Source organism: Perca flavescens, chromosome 15 (genome assembly GCF_004354835.1).
Source record: "Perca flavescens isolate YP-PL-M2 chromosome 15, PFLA_1.0, whole genome shotgun sequence".
NCBI lineage: Eukaryota > Metazoa > Chordata > Actinopteri > Perciformes > Percidae > Perca > Perca flavescens.
In genome coordinates, this window is record NC_041345.1 from 14,242,218 (window position 1) to 14,269,373 (window position 27,156).

General features: G+C 39.6%; 4 protein-coding genes and 1 non-coding gene across 12 annotated transcripts; 3 read left to right on the plus strand and 2 right to left on the minus strand.

Annotated features, from left to right (window-relative positions):
- The first annotated feature begins 964 nt into the window (after positions 1-964).
- Positions 965-12,128, plus strand: hgs (hepatocyte growth factor-regulated tyrosine kinase substrate). 5 transcript variants are annotated; one of them, XM_028599020.1, is made up of 20 exons: positions 965-1,196; positions 2,524-2,608; positions 2,771-2,846; positions 3,208-3,300; positions 4,256-4,379; positions 4,700-4,752; positions 5,392-5,460; positions 5,570-5,694; positions 6,312-6,429; positions 7,615-7,713; positions 7,804-7,899; positions 8,406-8,444; positions 8,550-8,738; positions 8,888-9,098; positions 9,197-9,369; positions 9,453-9,593; positions 9,848-10,031; positions 10,188-10,324; positions 10,417-10,599; positions 10,762-10,860. In XM_028599020.1, the coding sequence occupies exons 1-20, from the start codon at positions 1,160-1,162 to the stop codon at positions 10,858-10,860; spliced, it is 2,331 nt and encodes a 776-aa protein (XP_028454821.1). In that variant the 5' UTR covers positions 965-1,159. The 5 variants fall into 5 exon arrangements, with proteins under 5 accessions (XP_028454821.1, XP_028454825.1, XP_028454820.1 ...); XM_028599024.1 differs by having other exon boundaries at positions 966-1,196; positions 6,312-6,423; XM_028599019.1 differs by having other exon boundaries at positions 970-1,196; positions 8,885-9,098; positions 10,762-12,128.
- On the minus strand, positions 12,124-14,380 carry zgc:103625 (methyltransferase-like 26 B). 2 transcript variants are annotated; one of them, XM_028599026.1, is made up of 8 exons: positions 14,353-14,380; positions 13,755-13,872; positions 13,463-13,665; positions 13,049-13,211; positions 12,836-12,895; positions 12,676-12,743; positions 12,494-12,572; positions 12,124-12,408 (listed from the first exon to the last, which is right to left on the minus strand). In XM_028599026.1, exons 3-8 carry the CDS (start codon positions 13,660-13,662, stop codon positions 12,361-12,363), a joined length of 618 nt encoding a protein of 205 aa, XP_028454827.1. In that variant the 5' UTR covers positions 13,663-13,665; positions 13,755-13,872; positions 14,353-14,380; the 3' UTR covers positions 12,124-12,360. The 2 variants fall into 2 exon arrangements, with proteins under 2 accessions (XP_028454827.1, XP_028454826.1); XM_028599025.1 differs by lacking the exon at positions 14,353-14,380 and adding an exon at positions 14,064-14,131.
- A 4-nt stretch (positions 14,381-14,384) lies between these two features.
- Positions 14,385-18,479, plus strand: mrpl12 (mitochondrial ribosomal protein L12). Its single transcript, XM_028599027.1, has 5 exons — positions 14,385-14,587; positions 16,142-16,340; positions 16,453-16,524; positions 16,713-16,850; positions 17,831-18,479. Exons 1-5 carry the CDS (start codon positions 14,529-14,531, stop codon positions 17,945-17,947), a joined length of 585 nt encoding a protein of 194 aa, XP_028454828.1. The 5' UTR covers positions 14,385-14,528; the 3' UTR covers positions 17,948-18,479.
- A 669-nt stretch (positions 18,480-19,148) lies between these two features.
- Positions 19,149-19,220, minus strand: trnae-cuc (transfer RNA glutamic acid (anticodon CUC)). The gene has a single exon. It is a non-coding gene; the product is annotated as a tRNA-Glu (tRNA).
- A 2,401-nt stretch (positions 19,221-21,621) lies between these two features.
- On the plus strand, positions 21,622-25,964 carry slc25a10a (solute carrier family 25 member 10a). 3 transcript variants are annotated; one of them, XM_028599889.1, is made up of 12 exons: positions 21,622-21,980; positions 22,584-22,703; positions 22,797-22,911; positions 22,979-23,002; positions 23,596-23,620; positions 24,119-24,160; positions 24,253-24,296; positions 24,715-24,785; positions 24,870-24,962; positions 25,084-25,161; positions 25,317-25,373; positions 25,499-25,964. In XM_028599889.1, the coding sequence occupies exons 1-12, from the start codon at positions 21,891-21,893 to the stop codon at positions 25,598-25,600; spliced, it is 861 nt and encodes a 286-aa protein (XP_028455690.1). In that variant the 5' UTR covers positions 21,622-21,890; the 3' UTR covers positions 25,601-25,964. The 3 variants fall into 3 exon arrangements, with proteins under 3 accessions (XP_028455690.1, XP_028455691.1, XP_028455692.1); XM_028599890.1 differs by having other exon boundaries at positions 22,584-22,613; XM_028599891.1 differs by lacking the exons at positions 22,979-23,002; positions 23,596-23,620; positions 24,119-24,160; positions 24,253-24,296.
- Positions 25,965-27,156: the final 1,192 nt, after the last annotated feature.

Sequence of the window (27,156 nt, forward strand, 5' to 3'; positions counted from 1 at the left end):
ATACAGTAAGGCAGACTGTGCTGTTTTACTGTCAATTGTAACGGGGGAAACGTAGCGAGTGAGACAAGTGCACTATTTACAATATTACAAAATAATTTTGTAAATAATCAGTGCAATGTCTCAAAATAGCTATAAAGGTGTAGTACCAACACAATTGCGGTAACAATGAATTATACATGATATCATTGACAGTGAGGTAAATCATCCACAGAGCCAACTACAAATGCAGGCCTCTCTGGTTGGAAGTTACAAGCATCTCGGAGCACACTGGTTGGGTGTGGACAGAAATGTGCATGCTTTGTTGCACCTGTAACCATACCCAACATGATGTCGCAGGGCCCTGGAGCACACCCACCACTGCAGCAAGGTGAGTAGTTAAACCACTGGAGGTCAGGAAAAACAAGATATTTAGGAGGTGGTAAGTTTCTCTTCAGCTAACTACTTTATATACTGTTGGGTAGTTTAATTTACTATAACAATACATGATATTCTCAAATTCTTCTTCTAATATGTTAAGCTGTAATTTAACTGCTATAACTGTCATATAAATGTAGTGGAATAAACAGCACAATATGTCCCTATAGTAGAGTAGAAGGTTAAAGAAGCAGAAAATAATCGGTCATATAGTTTTATAGTTTTTATTTTGCACATTCAAAATGACAAATAAAACAAACATAATGTACAGTGTAGGGAGAGGCAGAAAACCCCCTCTACCTAACTAATGTTAAAATGTCACAATATTATAAAGAACACACAATGAACATAAATAAAATAATATGACTATTATGAAAAAGCAATAACAGCAAAATATATGAAATACCAATAATATACTTAAAAGAATGAAACACTTAAAGATGACTTCACAACTGAACAGTACCGTAAATGGACTTACTTCCACCTCTGTCAACATTTATAATAACTTTATCTTCTGATAACTTAACATAGGTAGGCTACTTCGTTGCATTTATCAGTCGCCAGAGGGAGTTTCAGGGGGGGTTCTACGGCGGAAGTGGGAAGTAGGAAGAGTTGTACAGCTGTGCTCCGTCCGTTGCTAACACAGAAGCTAACAGGCTAAACTCATCAGCGGTGAGCATATCAGGATCCCTTCATTAAACAAGACGCCTCGACAGCTACTTTGAGACGTTGAATCTAAGTTAATATGGGAAAAGGTGGAGGTACATTTGAGAGGCTTCTGGGTAAGTTATCATTACATTCGTTAAATTAATAGTTTATTAGTCAAAGTGCGATATTTTCCAGCGTATTGTTTTGACAGACGCTGGGGCTGTGGCTTTCAGGCCAGCTACCTTTAGCCTGCTAACAATTTCGCTTTGTTTAGAGGCCCAGATGGAGGGCTCACTTAAATTAGCAACCGAACTAAGTAGCAAATACAGTATTATGTGTCCGTTGCATAAAGTCCAATCAAAGCTACGCTACCTTATCCTTGTCTTACCTTCGTGCTATTAGCCAAGCTAAACCTGGCTGTTAAATGTCATTTAACGTTAACTAACGTTGGTGATTCAGTAATAATGTTAATGTTACTGTATAACTGATGACATGGCTCAGCTATCCCAGATAGCCAAGCAGCACAAGATGCACAACATTGTCATTTGTGAGATAGATAACTTATGACTTTTAGTGTTGTCTTAAGTCCACAACAGGTTGATAAGCTAACGTAGCTAGTTGCTAGACAATTATAATTAGCTAGCTAGCTAGCTAGCCGCTTATCTAACGTTAGTCCTTGTTTAGATCAACGTTACACTGAATTAGACACCTTTTCATTAAAATAAAGCTGGCAAAGGTAACGTTAGGTGGCTAATTAGCTTAGCTTACACTAGCACTATCCAAGGAAAAAAAAATATCATCAACTTTGTCATACATGTAGCTAGATATGTTGAAAATTGTCTTGGAAGTTAAATTAATAACTGGCAGACAATTATGTATCAACACACTTTTATACATGCCTTTCAGTTGATATTGATGGCCTAATCTGACCTTCTAGGGGGGCCTGGGGTAAAAATGAGCGGCTGGCACTCAGTTGATAAACAACTCTGTGTGCATTTTGTACAGTATTTTTTTTTGTTGCTGTGATGTGGTAATTTAAAACACAGAAGTTAAGAAATATCCAACGTGTAAGCATGGTATTGACTTACGTAATTTAGTTTCTAAAACTAGCCTAAATGTTGACACAGGGCCTCAAGATCAGGTACAAAGCATAGCCCACCTTATTATGTTAGTGGATAGTGTACCGTAGCTGTGCATATTTCCATATTCCCAAAGATACAATTAGTAAACTTATTACCACAAACTAATTGCCAAATATTCAAGTTATGGCATTTGGGGTCTGAGACAGTTGCCCACTTTGGCAAAGTCAAATGTTAAAACACTTAGGACTGTAATTAGTAGTGAAGGAAGCCTGGTATGTTTTTTTTTTTATGTCATGTTTGTTTGGTGTAGCAGATATTGATATTAGACAGATAATACTGTTTAATGTTCTAAAGCTTTAACCATCTGTACTAATTGTAGATAAAGCCACCAGTCAGCTGCTGCTGGAGACTGACTGGGAATCCATCCTGCAGATCTGCGATCTCATTCGACAAGGAGATGCACAGTAAGTCATTCTGCCGACTTCCCTCTACATTCATATCATTAGCTGTTGAAGTTGAAAATAGATAATTAGAGTATTGGGTTTATTGTTTTTTGTGTGCCTTGCTAACTTAATTTATTTCCTTGATATTTCTACTGAGCAATGTTCTTGTTTTGGTCCTTGCAGAGCTAAATATGCCATTGGGGCCATTAAGAAGAAGCTGAATGACAAAAATCCACATGTGGCCCTCTACGCACTTGAAGTAAGACGTGTGTGCTGTTTTGTCACAATTTTGTCTAGGGCTGTACCTAACGATTATTTTCATTGTCGATTAATTGTTTGGTCTATAAAATGTGTGTTTTCCAAAGCCCAAGATGATGTCTTCAAATGTCTTGTTTTGTTCACAACTCAAAGATATTCAGTTTACTGTCAGAGGAGTAAAGAAACTAGAAAATATTCACATTTTAAAATTCAAAATTTGGCAATTAATTTAATAGTTGACAATTAATCGATTAATCTTTGCAGCTCTAATTTTGTCACCTCTTCGTTTGGAAAAAGCTGCTTTGGTGGAATATGTCTAATGTAGTTGGCATAGTGAATGATTATGTGACCTCACCCTTCAGGTCCTGGAGTCAGTGGTGAAGAACTGTGGCCAGACAGTCCACGATGAGGTGGCGAGTAAACAAACTATGGAGGAACTGAAGGATTTACTTAAGGTGACCCCCATTGTATTCATTTCTTGAACTTCATAATTTGAATAATTTAATGAACTTCACAGAATACTTTTCTTGCTACAATTTGTTTTTTTATGTCCCTACTGACATACTGTGAGTTTTGACCCCTTTTTCTGGTCAGTACTGTCTTTTTATTATGAAGCTGGATTTGCTGACAAAAGGTGAACTGAAGTCAGTTGCAGCATTTATTTAATCGGGTTTAGTGCTGCAACTAATGATTATTTTGTTTTCTGTTAATGTGTCAATTCATTTTTTTGATTATTCGACTAAGTGATAACTAACATCTTCAGATCTCTTGTTTTGTTCAACCAGCAGTTTACAACCCAAACATATTCAGTTCACAAAGATATAAAACCAAGAAAAGCAGCACATCCTTATATTTAAGATGCCAGAACCAGTGAAAATTTTGGCATTTTTGGTTGATAAAATGTCTGAAATTATTAATTAATTGTCATTCTGTTTTTTTTCCTGATTTAATTTTATGTTGATCAATTAATCAACTACTTGTTTCACCTCTAATCAATCGAGTTAAATAATATCATATTAATATCTGTGCAGTGTTTTTGCCCTGTTACACATAAAAAGGGTGATTTGTCTGAACTTATTTTGTCTGGAAGCCTTATTACATCAGGTGGCTGGCTGCATGACAGCGTGAGTTAGCAATATGTGATTGGATCTTTGCTGTATCATGTGACATGAGCTCCTCCAGCCTATGCTGCTTTCCACTTCCTGATGATGTCATAACATTGTGACAGACCAAAACAAGGGACTTCCCACCTCAGTTCTTTTCACCAAACAGTGTATTTTGATTTAGTTTGTGTTTGAAAAGCTCAGTTGTACCAATGTTATGTGACAACAGAAACATAGAATATAAACACCAGAGGGATTTAGAGGTGTAGAGACTTTTTATTTCACTGTGTGGTTCTTTTACCACCAGAAACAGACGGAACCAAACGTAAGAAACAAGATCCTGTACCTGATCCAGGCCTGGGCTCACGCCTTCCGCAACGAACCCAAATATAAGGTGGTCCAAGACACCTATCAGATCATGAAAGTGGAAGGTAAGTGGACCCATGCTGTATTTTACTTAAATTTATTTGCCTGAAATGAAGCCCAAGGATCTCTAAAAGTATAATTACACAGATAAATGTTTCTCAGCTGTGTCTTAGCTACAATTAAATATATAAGAAAAGCACATCAATATATATTTATACAATTACATGTTTTAATGACTAAAACTCAACTGAAAGCTCATGCAGTATTCAAAAAGATTGTATGTTTTATTATAAAACAATTATGTATGATTTTTAACTTCTATTAATGCTCTACTAGTATCATACTGTATGTTTAACATGTTTATTTTCATTTTATTTTCTCATAGGTCATGTGTTCCCCGAGTTTAAGGAGAGTGATGCAATGTTTGCAGCTGAGAGAGTGAGACATTTTGTTTTTCTTGTTTGATGTGAGTTAGGGCTATGAAGTAGGCCTGCACGATTCGGGGATAAATATGAATCACGATTTTTTTAGCTTAGAATTGATATCACGATTCTCTGCCACGATTTTGTTCCCCACAAAGTGTAATGTTTATTGCACACATGAACCATAACAAAACAAATTGGCAGTACCAAACAGATTTTTTTTTCGGCACCTAAAGCACTCTAAACATAGAGGCTCCAATGAATAAAGAAAGTACATACTGGCCATTACAGTACAGTAGGCTACCAAAAATAGTGACATATAACACACTGAACTAAATATGGCCCTGATACAGGCTCTATCTGAACTCCTTGAACATGTCTTAACATAATTAAAACATGTCAATGTCAAATGCTTTCAATAAATTAATTGGAGAAAAAAAAAATCGAAGTCATTTAGAAATTAAATTGCGAACAGGGGTGAATCGCGATTTTATAACTATTTATCATACAGGCCTACTATGAAGTGGGTGATAGCTGTAGAATAAGCATGAGTTGTGTGATCATTGACACTGAACTATTTAGAAGAAAGGATGACTGCAGACAAAGCTCCACTGACCATATCTGTTGTAATATGTGGACTGTCTGCTTTGTCCAGGCCCCAGACTGGGTTGATGCCGAGGAGTGCCACCGGTGCAGAGTCCAGTTTGGAGTTATGACAAGAAAGGTAGGCTGGGCTTTCTTGAAACTAGGGCACTTTTTATGGTTTCCTTCATTCAGTTACAGGTTTCGCATGTGCGGAAGTTGACTTTGATTTGTGTTCTTTGCTTTTCCAGCACCATTGTCGAGCCTGTGGTCAGATTTTCTGTGGCAAGTGTTCGTCTAAGTGCTCCACCATTCCCAAGTTTGGCATAGAGAAGGAAGTGCGTGTGTGTGAGCCCTGCTTTGAGCTACTTAACAAGTGGGTCCCCAGATGTGATGTAACAAGTGTGAATTTTCAGTCTCGGAGGATGAAGTATGGTGGCTCTGAACAGTGCCTTTTATATCTGTAGACAACTACTTCATTAGCTGCATGACACTGGCATTGTAAATTATTCTCTTGCTCACGTTATGCTGTAGTATATACTTATGTAAGTATGCAATGGTTTTAAATTGTTTTGTTCCTGATTACTGTCATCCTTTATTGCTTCTTAATTTAGGGTTTTCTATCATCTTTAGCTTGGACCCTTAGTTAGACAAACCCAGTTTGTCTGTTAGCCATTTATAACGTATTCTATCACAATTTTGAATTAGCTGTTTTTCATTACAACAAATGCAATGCAATATATCCCACATTTGATACATAACAAATTAGATGGCATTTTGTATGACAAAAATGCATATCCAAATCTGAATGTAGATTAAAAATGTGTAAAAAATGTTTAGAATAAGATTTAGAATAACAAATATAGAAGATTTTGCCGAAGATTATGCACTTTCTTGTATTCTGTTTTCGTAGAGAACGTGGTGTCTCAAGCAGCATGCTTTCTTCTGATTTAACAAGGTTGTTTATCCTCCCTGATCTTTTTTCTTTACCAGCCACCCTTCCCTTTCTCCTCCGTTGAAGAAAGCTGAAGGAAAAGCCCCCGCCCCAGGCATCGCCGAGCTGCCTCCTGAGTACCTGACCAGCCCGCTCTCCCAACAATCCCAGGTAGAAGTAGATAATGAGATGGCTTAGTTGATGGTCAAACTGGTTGCAATGGAAATAAAAATATTTGAGGAAGAAAGTCAAAATTGAAGGACTTCCCCATTTAAAAAAAAAAAAATATATATAAAAATATATATATATATATATATATATATATATATATATATATATATATATATATATATATATATATATATATATAAGTTATGTATTTTAATCATCCTCTTAGCCTCATCCTGTTCTGTATTGGAAGATGTTTTGCCCTGTGATGGGCAGGAAAGATTGCGGCCGATACTTCCTCATCAAGAAGGCCTGAGATCCCCACTGACAGACTCTTGACCGGGGGATTCCATTATGCGCTGCATTCTGGCTGCTCCATGGTTTTGTTCCGTCCTGTGCCTTGCGTCATACCACACCAGGAGCGTTTCAGAAGCAGAGCGTTTTGCTTGCAGATTTAGTTGATTTGGTCTTTTTTTTTTTTGGATATTTGTGCTTCTACCATAAAAGTAAATAGTTTCTTGATCAAAGAGTTGTGGCTGTGTTTAAGTTGTTAAAATAGTGTAGTGATGTGATAACATGGTGTTTATTTTGAAAATAGATTGAATGCTCTAGCCATTCCTGCTCAGCTTGTGCAACGCTTCGCAGCTCTGTCAAAAATAGGCCGAGCCTTTAGACCAGCGTGTCCCTGAAGCGGAGAGCCGCGGCTAGTGGAATCAAAAGCATTGTCTTGAGTGGTCGCGAGCGGCTGCCATGGACACACAATCGCTACATGTTACATTAACACACTTCCTGGACTATTGTCCCCGACAGTTGCGTATATTATATATACTGTGAACTTTTGCACATCCCCTGATTAATATTTATGCACACCCTGCACCAAAACCATACAGCTTTCTTTTCCTTTTTAAAACAATAGTATTGTACATATTTGTTAAAGTGTCTTTTACATATTTTTTTTGAAATATTTCTATTTTATGTTCTTGAATGACTTGTACTTTAATATATTGTTCATTCCCATTTTAATGTTTATTGTATACACCAAATACACCAAGGCAAATTCCTTGCAACTGAAAACTTACTTTGGCAATAAATCTCAGTCAGATTTAGATTTTTTTTTTTTTTTTTTTTTTTTTTATCCACCCATTTTATCCAATGAGGTTTGTGGATCTTACAATTGCTGTACTCTCTTACCAGATGCCTCCCAAGAGAGATGAGGCAGCACTGCAGGAGGAGGAGGAGCTGCAGCTGGCCATTGCCCTTTCCCAGAGCGAGGCTGAGGAGAAGGAGCGAATGGTGAGTTAAACAGCAAAAATGTCCCTTTTTGTATTGTTTATTGTCTGTTTATTAAGAGAAAGTGATACATACCTGTATGTGTACTTACAGAGGCAAAAGAACTCCTACTCCATGTACCCCAAAGCTGATCCCACTCCAGTAACTTCCTCAGCACCACCAGTCAGCACCCTCTACACTTCCCCTGTGGTAAGACTTTTTCTCATGCTGCCTTTAGCTTTTTTATGGTTCTGTGGAGGCTCCACGCAGAGCTTTCACCGTTGTGGGTGTATAGGTGGAGTGGGTGAGAGAGTGACGGCGATTAGCTTCGGAGCGAGTACCGATTCTAGAGTCTTAGTCTCCCCTGTGTTTTTTGACCAAGGTGGGACATTTGTAGGAGGAAAAGTTAACCCTCTCCTTGATTTCATGTTGTTTTATGGAGAAGGAGAACCAGGAAATGAGTCGGGGGATGCATCGCTACCAAGCCATGACCGAGCGACGTGTAGTTAAATTTTTTGCGACGTGCACGTCAGGCTATGGCGTTTAAATTTTACACAGAAGTATACATCAAGCTTTTCTCTCTGGCAAACTCAATTATTTACACTACCAAACATTTTTTCCACGATTCAAACAAGGTTCAACGGTCTGCTGGTTATTGAGCATCTTATTGAACTATGTTTTGTTACTGACCAATGTGAACTATATTCTTTCTCCAGAACTCCTCTGCTCCATCAGCTGAAGATGTAGACCCTGAGGTACATGTGGTATCTCTTTCTCTTCTTTCTACCTGCAAATGGAAGACTAATTGGAATCTTACATCATGCTTATAATACTGATGGTAATCTTTCACATTATTGCAGCTGGCCCGTTACCTGAACAGAACGTACTGGGAGAAGAAACAGGAAGAGGCTCGCAAGAGTCCCACCCCATCAGCCCCTGCCTCTGTGCCATTGGCTGAGTCCCTTCCGCCAATCAGTCAGCCAGTAGAAAGTCATGTCCCCGTCGCTGTCCCTGTCTCTGTCTCTGTCCAGCCAGTCAGCATAGTGGAGGTATGTTGAAACTTTGTGCTGAGAGCAGATGTTTGTAGTAGTATTTTTTTTTTTTTTTTTTTTTTTTTTTTATGGCTAGCTGAACTGGATTTGGCAGACCACAAATGACTCTCCACTTTTTGGTTCCCTCTCATCCCCGCCTTCAGCAGCAGTACCAGAACGGGGAGTCGGAGGAGAACCATGAGCAGTTCCTGAAGGCTCTGCAGAATTCGGTCACCACCTTCCTTAACCGCATGAAGAGCAACCACATGCGTGGACGCAGCATCACCAACGACAGTGCTGTGCTCTCACTCTTCCAATCCATTAACAACATGCATCCACAGCTGTTGGACATCCTCAACCAGCTAGATGAGAAGCGATGTGAGTGTTAGCTGTGCATGAGTTTGTGTTAGCCAATGCATTTCCGTCACCCTGCGTGTCCAGTCTCTGAACTATAACATCCTGTATGTTGTCTGCAGTGTACTATGAAGGGCTGCAGGACAAGTTGGCTCAGGTGCGTGATGCTCGGGCAGCCCTCAACGCACTTCGGGACGAACACAGAGAGAAGCTGCGTCGCGCTGCAGAGGAAGCGGAGAGACAGAGGCAGATCCAGCTGGCACAAAAACTGGAGATCATGAGGCAGAAGAAACAGGTAATGAAATGAGTCTCTCCAAAATGCAGATATTGATTTACTATTCATTACCATGGTCATAAGTGTTTGTCTTTGAACTGCAGGAGTACCTGGAGATGCAACGACAGCTGGCCATCCAGCGCCTCCAGGAGCAGGAAAAGGAAAGGCAGATGCGTCTGGAGCAGCAGAAACACACGGTCCAGATGAGAGCCCAAATGCCTGCTTTCTCGCTGCCTTACGCCCAGGTACACACTGCATACGTCATTGGGATTAGCAGATTGATTGCAAGGGTAGCACCCGGTGCGAATAGTTGGCATGACACATGGGCCTTCACTGCAATCCAGTATTAACTGCGCTCTTTGTAATTCCAATTTTGTATTTATTAGTCACATTTGTCCATTTCCAATAAATTGAGTATTTACAGTAGACCTCTTCATAAATCTTAATAATAAATGTAAATAAATAAATGTCTGATAATATAGTATGTGCTGTTACGCAGATGCAGTCTTTGCCCCCCAATGTGGCAGGAGGGGTGGTGTACCAGCCTGGTGCTCCACCGAGCTACCCAGGCACCTTCAGTCCTGCTGGTTCTGTGGAGGGTTCACCTATGCACAACATCTATATGAACCCGCCTGGGCAGACTGCACCACCACAGTACCAGGCCATGCCAAGTGCTGCCCCAGGTAAGAACACAAACTTTTAATAGCTTCGGCACTAGAAAATCTACCTTTTTTTTTTTTTAATTGTCCTACTGCAATATATTCAGTCAGGAAACATTTGTCATGATACTTCAATCAAGTGTGCTCCTGCGTGTGACTGATTGTCCTCTTTTCCTCCAGATCCCAATATGGTTAATGCGTACATGTACCAGGCTGCAGGCACCAATGGGCAGCCTGCTCCTCCTCCTGGTCAGGGTCCACCCACTACTAGTCCACCCTACTCCAACTATCAGCCCACACCCACACAGGGCTACCAGGTCTGATTGACTCCCCTTTCTATTTTCTGATCAAACTACCACCAACAAAGAGAAATAATTAGCCCACTAACTGTTGTCCTTGTTCTGTGCAGAATGCCGTGTCTCAGGCCCAGAGTATGCCCCCCATGTCCCAGCCTGCCCCCACTAATGGTATGGCTTACATGGGCTACCAGCCATACAGCATGCAGAACATGATTTCAGCATTGCCAGGACAGGACCCCAATATGCCCCCCCAACAGCAGTACATGCCAGGCCAGCCGCCCATGTACCAACAGGTCAGCCTCTTGCCACCAGATGTTAGCATTAAGAAAACCTTGTAAAGAGTTTGCAACAGACTGTGGGAAATTAAAGTGTCTTTCATTTTTTTTACTTTTGAGGTTATTTCAATCTCAATCCTTGCTCATCCTCATATTTTTTTTACCTCCTTTTCTTGCTAGGTGGCTCCCCCTGGTGGCCCGCAGCAGCAACAGCAGCAACAGCAGGTCTCTCAGGCTGTGCCCGGCAGCGCTGAGGCTCAGCTCATCTCCTTTGACTGAAAGCCTGCACGCTGCAGGGTCTGACACACTACGCCCCCTCCTCATTTGGTCTTTCTTCTCACTCTCCAGACTCTCTGCCCTCTGGAAACACACACCTTCCACCTTGCTGTGATGTTGTGGCAATGTAAAATATTGTGATGATGTTGCAGAACTGTGGCTCTTCTTGCCTCTCCCCCACTGAAGTATGGGAAAGCTGCAAGACAGGGCACCAAACCCACCCTCTTTTTCCCTCTTTCCAGCTGATGTGTATGTAGTATTTCCTTATTAAATGAATAACTGCAACTCACAAATAGTCAGTGGTATTAAACTTAAAAGATAAAAAAATATAATAATTTAGGATAAAAAGAAGACAAGATATAACCATCCTTTGTCTCATATTTTTCTAAAGCATAATTTGCATGTTACATTTTCATTATTTTCTGGAATGGAAGTGAGCTACTGCAACATATCCTAACAGTTTGGGCAGTGATTGAGAGACATCTGGACAGTATGTGCTGTTTAAGAGAGTGTGGGTGTGAGGATAAAGAGTGATGTCTATGGAGAGAAAGCACAGTCAAAGAAAATAAACGGCACTATCTCACATCTCCGTCAGGTCCATAGCTTGCCATTCCAGCTGTAGTTTTCGGTTCATGAGCACAGAAACTAGCGTCATCTTACCTTGTTTTGGCATTATTTGTTGTGCACTGCTTGGAATATCCGGTGTCTTAATGTAGTTTTCTTAAATAACGAAACACATATGCAGGGATTGTACATTGTGGGATGAGTGATAACTGGGTGGTTGTTTAATCCTAATATACTTTTCGAAGTTAAATTAAATGACACAACTAGTGGGCATACATATACATACTAAAACAGTACAGCAACCCTAATAGCATCCTACATCTTTTAATTAAAATGATTTCTGTTGCCAATGATAAAGAACCGTTGCAAGATAAGACCTTAACCTACAATTAACTGCAAATGACCTCCAGGCACCCCATCTCATTGTGCATTTGGTTGTAACTGTCACAGATAAGGATATCTACATAGTAAGTACAGTTGGGAAATCATTTTTTATTTTATTAAGTCTACTTGGCGCTCCGTAAAAGTGGAAATGCTTACAGAGCGAACATTGAGTACCGCATGTATGTATCACACACATCCAATCAGTGATTTCCGTAACCCTTTAGTTTCCATCTGTGAACTTCTTTTTTCCATCATACTTATCTGTCTGACTTTAAAAGTAATTTTAAAATTATATTTAATAAATATCTGGTTCTTATTGTCTCCTTGCTTTATCTTGGATTTTTTTTTTCTAAAACCTTCCACAATATTTCAAAAGACATGAATTGTATGACAACTTTTATTCATGTAAATACAGTGTTCCATGTCACATTGATGCACGTTTCAATGAGAGGGGTAAAGGCCATAACATTACATTAATGAGTGATATGATGAAATGTGCTTTAACTTGTGCATTGGTATACAAAACTTTCTTTTCCTTTGTGCAGTATGGCTTCTTTAAAGTTTTCTGAAGATGAGGCATTTGTAGTATTCTTTCATCTCAATCTGGAAATTAAAAACAATACAGATGTAAATGCTAAGTTGTAGTTAAATACCAAGTAGTTAATTCAAGTTATAGTATGTGACTCACGATCCTCTCCATACGCATCTCGTTCCCATAGGCCAGCTGTCTCAACACATTGATGTCTGGAAGACCCCACTCTGGATCCCTGTGTTTAAGCATTGAATAAATCAATTTTCACCGTACTAGCAGAGCTTCACCAGACACATATTGTTGCCATGTTGTATTAGAGGAAATAAACAGCCGCTCACATTTGTCGAAGCTCTGCATTCAGATGTTCATTACAACTTGGTGTAATAGTGCCATTAACAGCATACACCTGGAACAAGATTTGGAAAGGTGTCAGCTTTTGCACTTAACACTCACATGATGACATTGTGCTATTTTGAGTGCATGACTGTTGGTGCGTACCGCATATGTTATCAAAAGGCCATTTTGCTTGAGGATCTGACCTGCTCCATCGAAAACACCCTTGGAAAATGATCAAAAAAATGTTTATGAAACATGTCCGGGCACGTTTTGATCATTTTGAAATCTGTGTTTTATGGCTATTCACACACATTTTTTTGTTACAATTTAGCTCAATATCTTTGAGTTGTTTTTTTTTTTTATAACCAGGCCTACCTGTGCTGTTTTGAAGGAGCTGTATTGCAGTAAGTTAATGGCAACAATAAGATCACAGGATCTGTGAGAAAGTCCTGCCCATTTCTCCCACGGTTCCCTGGCATCCAGGTGGACTGGCTGCAGCACATTCTTTGCATGGGTTGCAGCAATGTATGCCTTAATACTGTAAGCGAGTATGCAGACTTGATTGTACATTTACAATTTAGAATCAGATTCTCATAAATCACTTGCTGCTGTTTCATATCCACATCACTGAAAAATGTACAACCTGTTGTCCATTTGAGCTTACTGTCGCACACTGTATGACTACTGTATTGCTGTTCTCTTGGATCATTACTAGATTGTTGTGTCTGATGTACGTAAGACCGCATAACTATTGAAAGCCTTTTTTTTTTTTTCTTATAAGCCACAAACCTGTCCCGAGACTCTTCTTTGATGTCTGATGGCTGCCAGGTAACAAAGGGCATCTTTTGGGCAAAACGTATGACATGCTGCCCAGTTCCAGAGCCCAACTCTAAGGCAAACAGCTGCCTGTGGGACTGGTCTTCCAGCACATCTTCAAGCACTAAACACAGATCCTCCCAGTTCCTCTCTGCCTGAGGAGACAGCAGCATGGTCTGGAGGAGAAAAGCAGAACATGTTACCATATCATATTTTATTGCCAGCCTATGCATTGATTTTCTCTTTCTCAGTGGATTCATCTTACCTTAATTTGCGCTGGTTGACAGGGACTTATATTGGTGGTGGATGACTGTAACAGCAGATGGGTGCAGAGATTACCTAGTTAAGAGGATTCCCTCTGTTCTCCTCCCCAGTGTTCAGCACTGGTACAGTACAGGTAGCGCGCGCACACACACACACACACAGCAGAGAAACAGGGACAGAGATCAATTCATACAATAAGTTAATGTCTGACTAGCAATTCCAATCATCATAAATCATAATGAGTGGTATTATATTACATGTTGTATTATATTGATTATATAATACAATTTGCAGGTACAATATGATATACCTGAGTGTGTTTACTGCCGTTTTGTGTTCATAGTGAGGAACTGCAACACAACCTTAAATTAACTGTTAATTATTAAGTGTGTTTGTGTATTATTGGGTATAAAAATACATGAGCGAATATTTTACAAATGTATTGCAGGACTGTGCATTACAAATATATATGTATGTTATTAATGTAGACTGTTAACATTTGTACTAATTATGAAAAAAATTACTCATACCTTTAAAGATTAAGAATATAATATTAATAAATCATAGACAAATATGTTATTCACATTATTTATTTATACTTTTCTTATGTCCCTTATGGGCTCCCGTAGTCTTCTAACAGTTCATGCAATGCATTGTGGGTAGGTCAGGAGCAGAAAGGACGCCATGTGCTTTTGAGGCAGAGGGACTGAAAGGAGACCCGGCTGTGACAGACTTGTTTTATTTTTGACAGACACCGGGAGAAGTTAACGTTAACATGTACTGCACCAGACGTTGCCTCCGGTCCGCGCTGTGGGCTGCAGCGACCACACCCCGGTACGTGAATTCAGCCGAGGGGTCAACAGCCCGTCACGTAGCGTTAACACCGGGTAGCAGTAACGGTAACGTTACATCAGGGTCTGACTGCCTGCATCTCCAAGGGCAGACAGTCGGTGACTGCTGACTGTTATTTCGGTTGTAGAATATGCTGCTGTCTCCGTTGCTCGTATGAATACAGAAGGTGTATAGTCCGCAGTCAGTTTCATGTTTAACGGCTGTGTGTTAAGTATGTTAGCTAGCGTTAGCTTTAGCCAGCAGTAACTTACTGAACCCTACAGGCTTTAACTATTTAACCGTGGCCCAATATCCTGCATGTAGGCTTATGCAACACTTTATCCTCGTCTTTAGTTTGGTTGTAAAATCTAAAAGTAGCAGCTGTTTGACATTTTCCCTCCATGAAGCAGCTATGTTCATGATAGCCAAGGTCACACTCATGTAACTGGAAATTAATGATTTTGCTGGTCAAGTAACCGCAAGCTGCATCTCCTAATTGACTCAGGGTACAACGACACACAAGTCCTTAATATGAACTACAGGTTGTAACGTTATGTCAGCACACCAACCCGGTGCAACTGCAGCCACCAGAACTGACAGTAGTCGCTGGTGTCTGTGCAGCACAGCATTGGTTACCACCATCCTGGTGTATGTATAACCCCACCCCCCATAAAGTGTCAAAATAAATATCTGAGAGATCACAAGATTGTTAACGTTAGCAGGATAGGTAAGCTAAAATTATTTATATTTATTTTGGCACACAATTCCAGTCTTTGCTTTTTTGAGAACTTAAACTCAATCACAACTCAAAATCTCAATTTCCTAAACCAAAAAGTGAACTCTTCACTTTTCAACCTTATATCAAGTTTGTTCTTGCAGACACAGAAAAGCAGCGAATCCTCACAATTGAAAAACTGGAGGAATGTTCAGTGGTTTTGCTTTAAACAGAGTCAAATGATGAACCAGTTATCAAAATAGTTAATCATAAATTATCGATAAGTCAAGTAATCTATGAATTGATATGTTGTTTCTTGTACTGCATTATTTCACTTCTTCAGCCTCTTAAAATTACTAAAATCAGTCTTAGAATTATAATTTTAACTGGTCTGCGATGAGTGCGAAATGCATAATGTTTGAGCTGATCACAGTTGGACAGGTGTGAATACCGCACCTAAATATGTTAGGATACAAAATTAACTGGTCACTGGTACATTGTGAAGCAAATGCATTGATTAAATAAATGTTGGAGTGCATGTCTGGCATGAGAAACACACTGGCCGATGCAAGACAAGGATGGGAAGTCTGTACTCTACCCATATGTGAGATATCAACTGTAATCCTTTTATCTGATTGTAAGGCTCAGCACGTTTTTAAGTAAATAGTAGTCACAGTTTCTGCATAGACAAAGTCGAAAAGGAGCTGTGGAGAAATGTAAAGACACATTTCAGATGCCTTGTGATGCCATATGTCAACTGCAGATTCACTCAGCTGAAATTGTATATATCTGTATACACTGTGAGCTCTGAGGACCACATTTAATCCATTTTCAATTTTCAGGCAACAACTTCAGCGTCAAGCTCCAGCCTTGTGTGCTCTCAGACTTCTAAAGACCAGTCCAGCCACCCACTCAGATGCCATCGCCACCCCTGCACTTGACGGAGCACCCAAACAGTATTCTCCCAAAATCCAACAGCTTGTCAATGATATATCCAGCCTCACTTTATTAGAGGTGTCAGACCTCAATGAACTCCTCAAGGTGTGTGGAAAAGTCACTGAATCTAAACCACAATGCGCCTTGTCGGATAGAGACTGTTGTGATGCATCTGTGGTATCATGTTGAGTTATGGTTTGGTTTTTGTTGGTTGCAGAAAACTCTGAACATTCAGGATGTTGGAATGATGCCAATGGGGGCGATGGTTGCATCAGCTATACCTGCGGCTGTAAGTACAGAGGAGACCATATAATTGGATTACTTTACAATATAACTTAATCTGCTACAACATCATAAACTACAACTTCAAAAATGATTTTAAATTTGAATCAACACTTCTCTGACACAGGCTCTACATATTGTATCACTGCAAGTTTCACTGATTTCTTATTATTTTCACATTTTGTGTGAAACTAGGCTGCAGAAGAGGAGGAGTTACCAGTCAAGAAAGAGCAGACTCACTTCACAGTAAAACTGACAGAATTAAAAGCAGCTGAAAAAGTGAAACTTATAAAGGAAGTGAAGAACTGCATCCCAGGCTTGAATCTGGTGCAGGTAAGTCTCATCATTAGTGCTCAGTCCTGGGACCTAATCTGAGTCATTTGAAGGTACCCTGTGGAGTTTTTGACCACTGGTAAATCTAAGCAGTAATGTCTGCTGATTGACAGTAGGTGGAGGTAAAGTGCCAAGAAATGCAGCAAGATACTAACCCATTGTAGAGGATGCTGCATTTTAGCAAACATGGATGTAAACAATGCAGGATTTGAAATATTCTATAAAATTGGCTTTGATAGTACAAAGTAATTTAACATGTTTGTTAAACCTCAAGGATACACACAATGTGTATAGGTTAGAAACTTTGCAAGAAAACTCCACAGGGTGCCTGATGCAGACTCTCAATCCAAAACTTGTTTTCCCAAATAACACTGCATGGTGTCTAAAGTAGACCTACAATATTAAATGTCCAGTTTAAAAGTCTGTATAAAGACAATATAGAATTCATCGCAGCTTTCCTTTGCAATGTCCTGTGGTGTTTGGTGCAATATCTGTGGAAACACAACTGTTGTCGTTAATCTGGTAAAACAGGAATGTTTTGACAGCCTCTCTTTACCACCACAATTCACAAATTGCTAATATTGGGCCCTTTAAAAAAAGTATATGATCGGTTTAGGGCTGGGTATTGTTCATAACATTTTGATACCGATACTAATACTGTGACTTTGAAACCGGTTTTGAAACGATACTTTTTTTCGATACCAATTTCATGAAATCCATTACGGCACAAATCCTTTATTTATTTTTCAGCTCCTACTATGTAAGCCTCACTCTGTGTATAACGTAGAGTTTTTCTTGCGTGTCTCTAGGATGTGTAACGTTAGACAGTCAATCAGTCGGTGCCCAAAAAAAGTATGGAATTCGGTATTTTTTATACCATTGTTGCATATTTGCTCAGGACAGTATCACAGTTCCTGTTTTCACATATTGGGTAACCTCTCACTATATCTTCTTTTTTTAATCTGTCCTTCCTAAACCAGTCTAAGAAACTAGTGGAGTCTCTGCCCCAGGAAATCCGAGCCAATGTATCCAAAGAAGAGGCAGAGAAACTGAAAGCATCCCTAGAGGCAGCAGGAGGCACCGTCGTGTTGGAGTAGATCTACGTGCCCACCAGTTCTCCAACATTTTGCTGCTCATGTACTTCATCCTTCATTCTCTTATTTCTTTTTTTGTTTTTTTACATGACAAAGAGGAGGATCCCGGGAAACAAAGAAATGCCTTCTGACATTAATACTGTCTCATAACAGTGTCAGGTGGGGCGGTACAACTCAAACTGAACTTTCCAGGCGCACAGCCTGCACAAATGGCCGCCCTGCTGTTTTCTTGTCCTTTAGTCTGCTCATGTGTCCGTCTGATACTTGTGTAGCAAACAGAAACACTGGCCTGGGTGCCAAATAAGTCAGTTGGTCATTCTGTTTGTGTAGGTTTTCTTTTCAAAGAAGTAAAGATTATGCTGTGGGGACATGGTTACCATTCCCCATGTTGAAGAACACCAGATACTGTATCTAGTTCAGGGGATGGCAGAGCTGAGTCCTCATACTTACAGAATTGTTATTAATGAATAATTAAAGTTGAAAAATCCATATTTGTCCCTTCTCTTAATGTTAATAAACCACTCCTGCCTACAAATAAGCTGTATTGGCATCCTTCTGGTGCACCAGCCCAAGACTGTTGCCATAGACACCACAACTGAAAAAATCCAGAGAGCTTTCCTTAGCGGTGACATCGATGGCTTAATCAGCACTGTGTGAACTTGTTTGGCAAGGGCTTGTCTGTAACAGATGTTCATTTAACCCGTATGTTGACTTTGGGTCAAATTGACCTGTTTTAAAATTTTTATTTTATAGTGCTGAAAATGTGTAGAAGAAAAATTTAACAATTTAAAATGTTGGAAAAAGCCAAAACAAACTGTGAAAAAAGGCGTTTTAAAAAAAAGCTTTCCAGCTTTAATGGCAATAATGAAATTGTAAGCACAATGTGTTTTGTGTTGCCTTAAACATAATGCAGGACTGAGACTGCAAATCTGTATATTTTTGGTGTGGAAGAACTGAATGTTTTACCTACAATAGACTGCATCCTACCTCACTGTTTCTGACCACTAGAGGTCATAACATCTCTTTTGATCACACCAGACAGGATGAGAGTTGTTTGAACCACATTTTGTTCCTGTATAAACTTACAAGTGTTTTAGTTGTGTTGATATAATTTCGACATGAACAGAAAACAGTTGCAGTCCTGGAAGAGGGGAATGCAAGTTTTCGGTACACCGACTGAGCTAATGCTATACCAAAAGTCTCGTTCCCTGACCGGGAATCGAACCCGGGCCGCGGCGGTGAGAGCGCCGAATCCTAACCACTAGACCACCAGGGAAGGTAGAAGCTTGCAATCGTTGCTACAGTAAATTTGTTTTTTGTAAATGTCTGATACTGCCTGAAATATAGCCTGCACACACCTCCTGCTGGAAATTTAAAATCAGTGAACTCTACAGCATATAGAAGTGCTCAAATTGAAAGGATGAATGCAAAATCTAAATCACCAAAAATGGCTAAATGGAACTAAAAATGCAAATGTAGGGGAAAGATTTAGAAGAGTGTAAATGGAAAGGCTTAAATTAGAAAATACAGGTAAAAAGACAGCATCATGTCATTTTAAACTGTATTATTTACATCTGTGCTTTTCCTGTAACATTACATTTCACAATAAGATAAAGGCCCATTGTAACATCTATGAACAGAGATTGATCATCAATGTGTAGATGATAAAAACTCTGTGGAAGTCAGCCCTGGTTCAAATCCTAGAAAATGGAATGTCCTGGAGAATACGCGGCTAGAAAGGGAACCCTGCTGTGTTAGTGATGATGGTTTCAGGATTTCTTTTTACATTGTAACTTGGATCACTGCAGGATAGCAGCACATAACATCAAATCAAGTTTAACTGAGATAAAAAATAAATAAATATATATATATATAAATATATATATATATATATATAGAGAGAGAGAGAGAGAGAGAGAGACTCAACTCAAGGCAGCAGTTTGAAAGCTATGATGTCTCTCTCTCATGGGTGGGCAAATTGGAAAAAGGGGAGGTAACCTTGCTCCTTATGACCTCATAAGGAGAAGATTCTAGATTCTAGCCCATCTGAGCTTTCATTTTCTCAAAGTTAGAGCAGGATACCCAGGGCTCGGTTTATACCTATCGCCATTTCTAGTCACTGGGGGACCATAGGCAGGCTGGGGGAACGCATATTAATGTTAAAATCAATCAATCAAAATTCATTTGTATAGCACTTTACAACAACCAGCAGGTATCCAAAGTGCTTCACATCAGGAACTAAGAATAGAACAACATATCTTGCAATAAAAAGAATGAAATGTAGAAAACAGTAAAATCATAAAAGGTTACATAGAAACAGGAAGAGGAAATTGTCACACCATTACTGCGTATTAAAAGCCATTCTAAACAGGTAGGTTTTGAGTTTAGACCTGAAAAGAGCAACATCTGTAATTGTGCGAATATCAGGGGGTAACTTGTTTCAGAGTCTCGGGGCAACAACCGCAAAAGCCTGATCACCCCACCGTTTGTACCTTGACCTTTGGACCTCTAAAACCAGTTGGTTAGAAGACCGCAAAAACCTCATAAAGTTACATTTTTATGCCATGGGACCTGTAAAGATCTTTGGTTTGGTATAACAAAGAAAACAATGATCCACATTGACACAGCCATTCCACTCACACCACAATCATGTATACTGGAAGATTTGCATTCAAAGAAGAAATTTCTGTCTTTCGTTATGTATAGTCACAAAGAGGGTATCATGAAAAACTGGATTGCTTCGAATACACCAACTCAGAAAGAATGGATCACTGAAGCAAAAGAATTGATTAAGTTAGATAGCTTTCAGATTGTAAAATAATGAGACAGAATGAACTGAAAGATGGGCTCCAGTGGAAAAGTACCTAATGTCACTATACAAAAAAGGGGAAGGGATATCAAATAAGGAAACTCATTGTTTTCAATGGTAGACTAGACCTTCAAGTAAATATCAACTCATAATAGGGAGCATTAATCATAATGTAAAGTTAACCGTCATTGTGATTGATTCTTACACAAAGTATACATTTAAAGATGTAGATTTGTGTGCAGTGAAGTGCGGTTATTGTCTGGACTAATGGCAGCCAGGCACAGGACAGAAACCTGATTCAGAATACTAAATATATTTGGGTGTCATCGTCACACGTGCTTGCATATGTCAGTTCCTGCAGCAGCGAGCGTTTGCATATGTCTTGTCCTTGTGATTTGACTTGGAGCGGGTATCCATTTACTGTTTCTGTCGTCTGTGATGAGCCCCCTCCCTCTCTGTCAGCTTCTGAGTCAGCACACAGTGCAGTGCCAGGCTTCCCCATTCATACCACTGCTGCACTACTTATTTAAAATCATCTCATGCTTAAGAACCAAAACAGGCACTTGGGCTTTAGAAACTTTCAGAAAAGTTGTACAAAGTGTTGTTGAATGTTCTTAACTGAATGCGAGTAAAGACATGCAGTACGTTTCTGACCTCATGACCCTTTATTTGACCCTGAGGTATAGTGGGAAGGCAGGGTCTATTCATGACAAATATTAGTTTGAACGTTATGATCTTTGATTTGTGTTAGTTGAATCCTGGGATGCTGGCATTCCACATTCACAAAACCACAGCAGTAGTCAAGATGACTTACTATTTTTATATTAGTCACGTACGCTTCCTCCCACAAACCAGCTGCACCCCTTTCTTGGCACAGAAAGATATGAAGGCTCTCCACTGGACAAGTTCAGCCATATGTTAATCCACAACTCTTTTTGAGAAACAAAAATGCAATTTAACATAAAGGCCGCTGGCACTGAGTTTGTTTACTATGTATTTAACATGAGCAGCGTCCAACCATCACCAGCAGCGTCAAGGGAAAAGGATGAAGAGAGCAACTTAGGACAAAGTTGTGCCAGCAACCACTGAGTAGCCGACATTTTGCCTTCTTGCTTTGGACTTTGTTTCACCAACAACATGCAGCAGAATCGCCTTTCTCGTTGGTATTTTGGTGGAGTCTCCTCCAGCGTGGCTGCCTGTTTAACACACCCACTGGATTTAATTAAGGTAGAAGATAATTGGTTTTTAATTTAATTACCACTGTAGCACAAAAAGGAAAATTGTCCAATTAAGCCTCATCGATCTGTTTGGGGTGCCTTTGGATTGCAATGTGGAAAATGTTAATACAATTATTTTTTCTTTTATTATGCTCTCTTTTCCTGTTGACACTGATGTCCAGATTAGCTTGCAATGCTTCTGTTTACCCAATTTCCTCAAATTTTAATAAGTTGGCGTGTCACTATCTTGATAATGCCAATGAATAGGCTCATTTGGATGCTTTGAAGTACATAACATGATGGCAGAAACATCAACTGGTTTAATTTTGTATTTCCTACTGCTATTATCCAGCTATTGAATTGATTTTCTTTCATGACACTGACTAAATGTTTCCGTTGATATTTAGAATAGGCTGCTGACATTACCACTTTGCCTGAATATAACTTCAAAATTGTCAGCTATAATTTTAGATTTATATTTGAACCAATTTTGTTTGCACATTGGCATCTGCTTAAGATAGGAGCAAACTTTACACTTGTGCAGCTAGTTGTTGCTCTCACTGACCTGATTGACCCCCCCACCCTGCTGCTTCCACGTGGTCATTATTCCCAGGTGCACTTACAGACGCAGCAGGAGGTGAAGGTGAGGATGATTGGGATGGTTGTTGCCGTGGTGAGGAGAGAAGGTTATCTGGCGCTCTACAGTGGCCTCAGCGCGTCCCTCTTCCGGCAGGTGTAAAATACACACATATTAAATCATGCACTCACTTTGCAAGTCCATGCTGTACAATCCTGGATAGACTGCTTTTTTCCCCCTTTCTCCTAGATGACATATTCTTTATCACGGTTTGCCATATATGAAACTGTCAGGGACGAGATGAACAGGAAGAACAAAGGTTTCTGGCCTTTCTACCAGAAAGTCTTGATGGGTGCCTTTGGAGGTATGTTGACAGTGTTTGGCATATTAGTCTGTATTTTGTTTTTATTATTTAATGTTTTCTCCAACAGGGTTTGCAGGTGGTTTCATAGGGACAATTCAATTCAATTCAATTTTATTTATAGTATCAAATCATAACAAAAGTTATCTCGAGACACTTTACAGATAGAGTAGGTCTAGACCACACTCTATAAATTCCAAAACCCCAACAATTACAGTAATTCCCTCAAGAGCAAGCATTAGCAGTGGCTATTGCGACAGTGGCAAGAAAAAACTCCCTTTTAGGAAGAAACCTCGGCAGACCCAGACTCTTGGTAGGCGGTGTCTGACGGGCCGGTTGGGGGCGTGATGAACAGTGGTGATAACAGTCACATTAGAAGTCACATTGACTTCGAAGGTTATCGTGGAAGTTCATGTCATAGCAGGGCACATCGTGTCATACTGAGTAGTGCAGTCTCCTATACCGGATCCTGACTACTCTGTGCGTATGAACATCACAGCAGGGCGTTGCGGGATGTAACGTGGCGCTGCAGAGCACGGGTGGAGGCTGCGGATGCAGCAGGACGCAGCAGGATGCAGCCGGGAAATGCGAAGAAGAAACATAAGGACTCCGGGGAGTAAACTCCCCAGAGCTAGATTAGTAACAAGCATTTCTGGGACAGGATGCATACAAAAGTAACAAGTAGAGCACCAGCAGACTTGGTGAATGTCCGGTGAGTTTAGTTAGTTAGTTTCATTATTTTTAAGAAACAGATTTTGTGTGTGTGTGTGTGTTTCTTTTAATTGTTTATATGATACTTCACATTATTAAAATGTAGTCGTCCCCCAGGTAGAAATCAAAACCTCCACACTCGTGTTGTTATTGTACTGATGCTGTGGTGTACAATAGCTCAGATCTAATGTAAAAAAGAAAGAAAATAATCAATGGTAAGCAATACATACTCAGCAACACTGTAATCCTACTACAAAAAGTTAATCCCTCTCTTTTAAGTTTTCATGTAGAGCAAATACCAAGTAACGCTGCAATGTGAAATTCAGGATTGGGTCTGTGTTAAATTTAGATTTGACGTCATTAACAGAAGAAGCTGCAACAATTTGTGCTCACCATTCAAGTTTAATAGGCCAATTTTCACTGTATTAAATAGAAAGACAATGACTCTGAAGGTTACTCATCCTTGGCTTTGAAATATTTCAACCTGTCACCTATGCAGGATGCAGAATGATGTCAAGCTGCCAGTAGAGCTCAGGAGAAAGTAAGAAAATGGGACTAGATTTTTTCATGGAATGGAAACTGTCTGTGGTCATCCAAATCACCACATTGTGAGATTTCTTATTCTTCTACCAGTTATGCTCATGTGCTAGATGGACTGTTTCGTGTTTGGAAGGAGGGTAAGATTCATTAACGCTTTCTTACTTTACCTGACAGCTGTACACTGTATGAATAATAAATATGCATATGCAGAACATTTCTTCAGCATAATAAAGGTTTTGGCATCTATGTTTTAGCCTGTGTGTAGACAACTCTTAATTTTTTAAAGATTCTTTTTTGGGTATTTTCGCCTTTATTTCTGAGAGGACAGATGGAGACATGAAAGGAGAGAGAGGGGGGGAATGACATGCAGCAAAGGGCCGCAGGTCCGAGTCGAACCCCAGGCCCGCTGCGTCAGGGAGTAAACCTCTATATATGGGCGCCTGCTCTACCAACTGAGCTATCTGGGCACCCATAAACTCTTAATTTAAGAGCAAACCTTTTCACATTGCCTGCTTTTTCCTCCATATGTTCTCCATTCTGCTGTTTAATTTGCAGAGGGAATAAGGAAACTGTTCTCTGGTGCTTCAATGGCTTCTACAAGAGGTGCACTGGTCTCTGTTGGACAGGTAAAGACCTCTGTGTTATACAACTATTAAAGCACAACATGCTACTGTACTACGATGCAGCATAGGTTCCTTTTGTCCACGCAGCTGTCCTGTTACGAGCAGTCCAAGCAGTTAGTTCTGGCTGCTGGTTACCTGACTGACAACATCCTCACTCACTTCCTGGCCAGTGTGTTTGCGGTTAGTGACTCGCCTCTGTCACTGTATATACATATATATATATATATATATATATATATATATATATATATATATATATATATATCGCATTTTTAAAATGAGACATCTTTTTCACACACAGGGAGGCTGTGCCACACTCCTGTGCCAACCACTTGATGTTGTTAAAACAAGATTAATGAACTCAAAACTGGAATATGGGGTGAGTTTACGTGTTGTCTTGTAGTTTCTCTGTACGCTCATGGTCTTGTATTTTTGCTTGGGGAATCCTTTTTGGTCTCTCTCTCATCACTCATGTATGTTTTATTCACAGACTGTTACGGAGCTTGATGTAGCTTTTATGTCTCTTTGTTGCAGGGTGTGTTTCACTGTCTAACAGAAACAGCAAGACTGGGCCCAAAGGCATTTTACAAGGTGGATGTCACCTTCACTTATAATAACACATTGCTGACATGTATCTTTATATTTGCACCATGTGAATGTTGCTCTATTTGAAACGACTTTTCACTTGCTGAAATGTTGATATGATTTGTACCCAGGGTCTTGTTCCCGCAGCTATCCGTCTCATCCCTCACACAGTCTTCACCTTCATATTCCTCGAACAACTGAGGCAGCATTTTGGTGTAGTGGTAGTCACCTGAGAGAGTTGTAAGGAAGTCTTTGCAGTTTCACTGGTTCTCTGTGTTGGACAGCTTCATTATTGATGCTATTCCTACAAAGCCATCTCAGCAGGAGTCCACTAGATACCACTAATTACAAGAACCAAGAGTAAGTCACATGCCAATGTACGTCTAAAAAAAGCCATTTTCCTGCAAAATAAAAAAGTTCATCGGTAACACAAAATGAAAGTGAGTCATGCATTGGGGCATGAGTCACAGATAAGCCACTGCAATAAAATGAATTGTAATTGAAATGTTTTTCTCCCACAGCATTACAAAGACAGATGACTTGAATCAACAGGTTGCTAACTTACAATGTCAAAACAGTTACATTACTGTGATGAAACGTACAGCTATTATCTGACACAAGGGTAGTGAAGAGAAGGTTTAAACAACTTGTAGCCAGAGGTCCTTCAAGTTTATATCAACTGATAAACTCCTGTTGAGTTGTACACAAGGCAATTACACTTTTTAATACTAGACCTTCTTTGCCCTCTGGGGGACAGTGTTACACTGAACAACTGTGTGCCTATGTTTATATACTGTGTATTTGCGTATTTGTACCAGACAGTTTTTGGTGACCATTGCCAAAAGAAGATTTATTTATTTCATATTGTGCAAAGTGTTTTTAAATTTGTGGTGGAAGACAAGTAAAGAGTGTTTGCTTCCCCCTGAGGATGTTTCTGAACACTGCATTTAGGGAAAAAAATGCTGTAGTTTACAACAGAGAAAACAAGCCTGGTTTAATCAATAAAACAATCTCTTCTTATCTGCTTGTGGGCCACTGCCTTGTTGACTTTTTGTTTCATTACTGAGCTTCCGTCGGCACTACATATCCAGCTGCTTGTCAGGTTTTCTCTCTGAATACTTACTTAAATTGGCTGGTTCAGTGTGCCATGTACTAGACTGAACAAAAGCTCCCACTTAGAAACACTTTAATTCAAAATAACTGAGCTTTCACAAGGACAAACAACAGCTTTTTGTGAAACAATGTTCATGTGAAAATACACATTTTTGACTTAAATTCTGAGAAAAGAGTTGTGAGTCTTGGTTCGGTATCAGTATGTGGGTTTGTGGCTTCTTATTTTATATTGTTCCAGGTATTATTTTCAATGTATTGCCTTTTACTGTGAAGCAACAATCCATAGTGTTCACCTTTAAAAGACACCTGATATTTTTCCATGCCCCACGGTTTAATTCCTGTTGATGTCACTTTGTCTTCATGGTCAAAATCATGGCAGCTCTACTTTTTTTCTATAATGTAAAAGTCAAGAAAAAAGACTTTTTTTTTACTGTAGTCCAACCTGTTAAATGACAGATATCAACAAGAGATTCATGTGAAGAATATATCCAAATCAGCACTTTTGTTGCTTATAGTTAATGGACAGCTTACATAACCCTGTTAAAGCCGCGCAAAAAGTCATCTAATGGTGAGACAGTTATCATCTGTGGTTGTCATGGAGCTCACTGCAAGAGCAGAGTGATGATGACATAGGTTGCTAATGACACATAATGCCCCATATACATCCTTCTTTTTC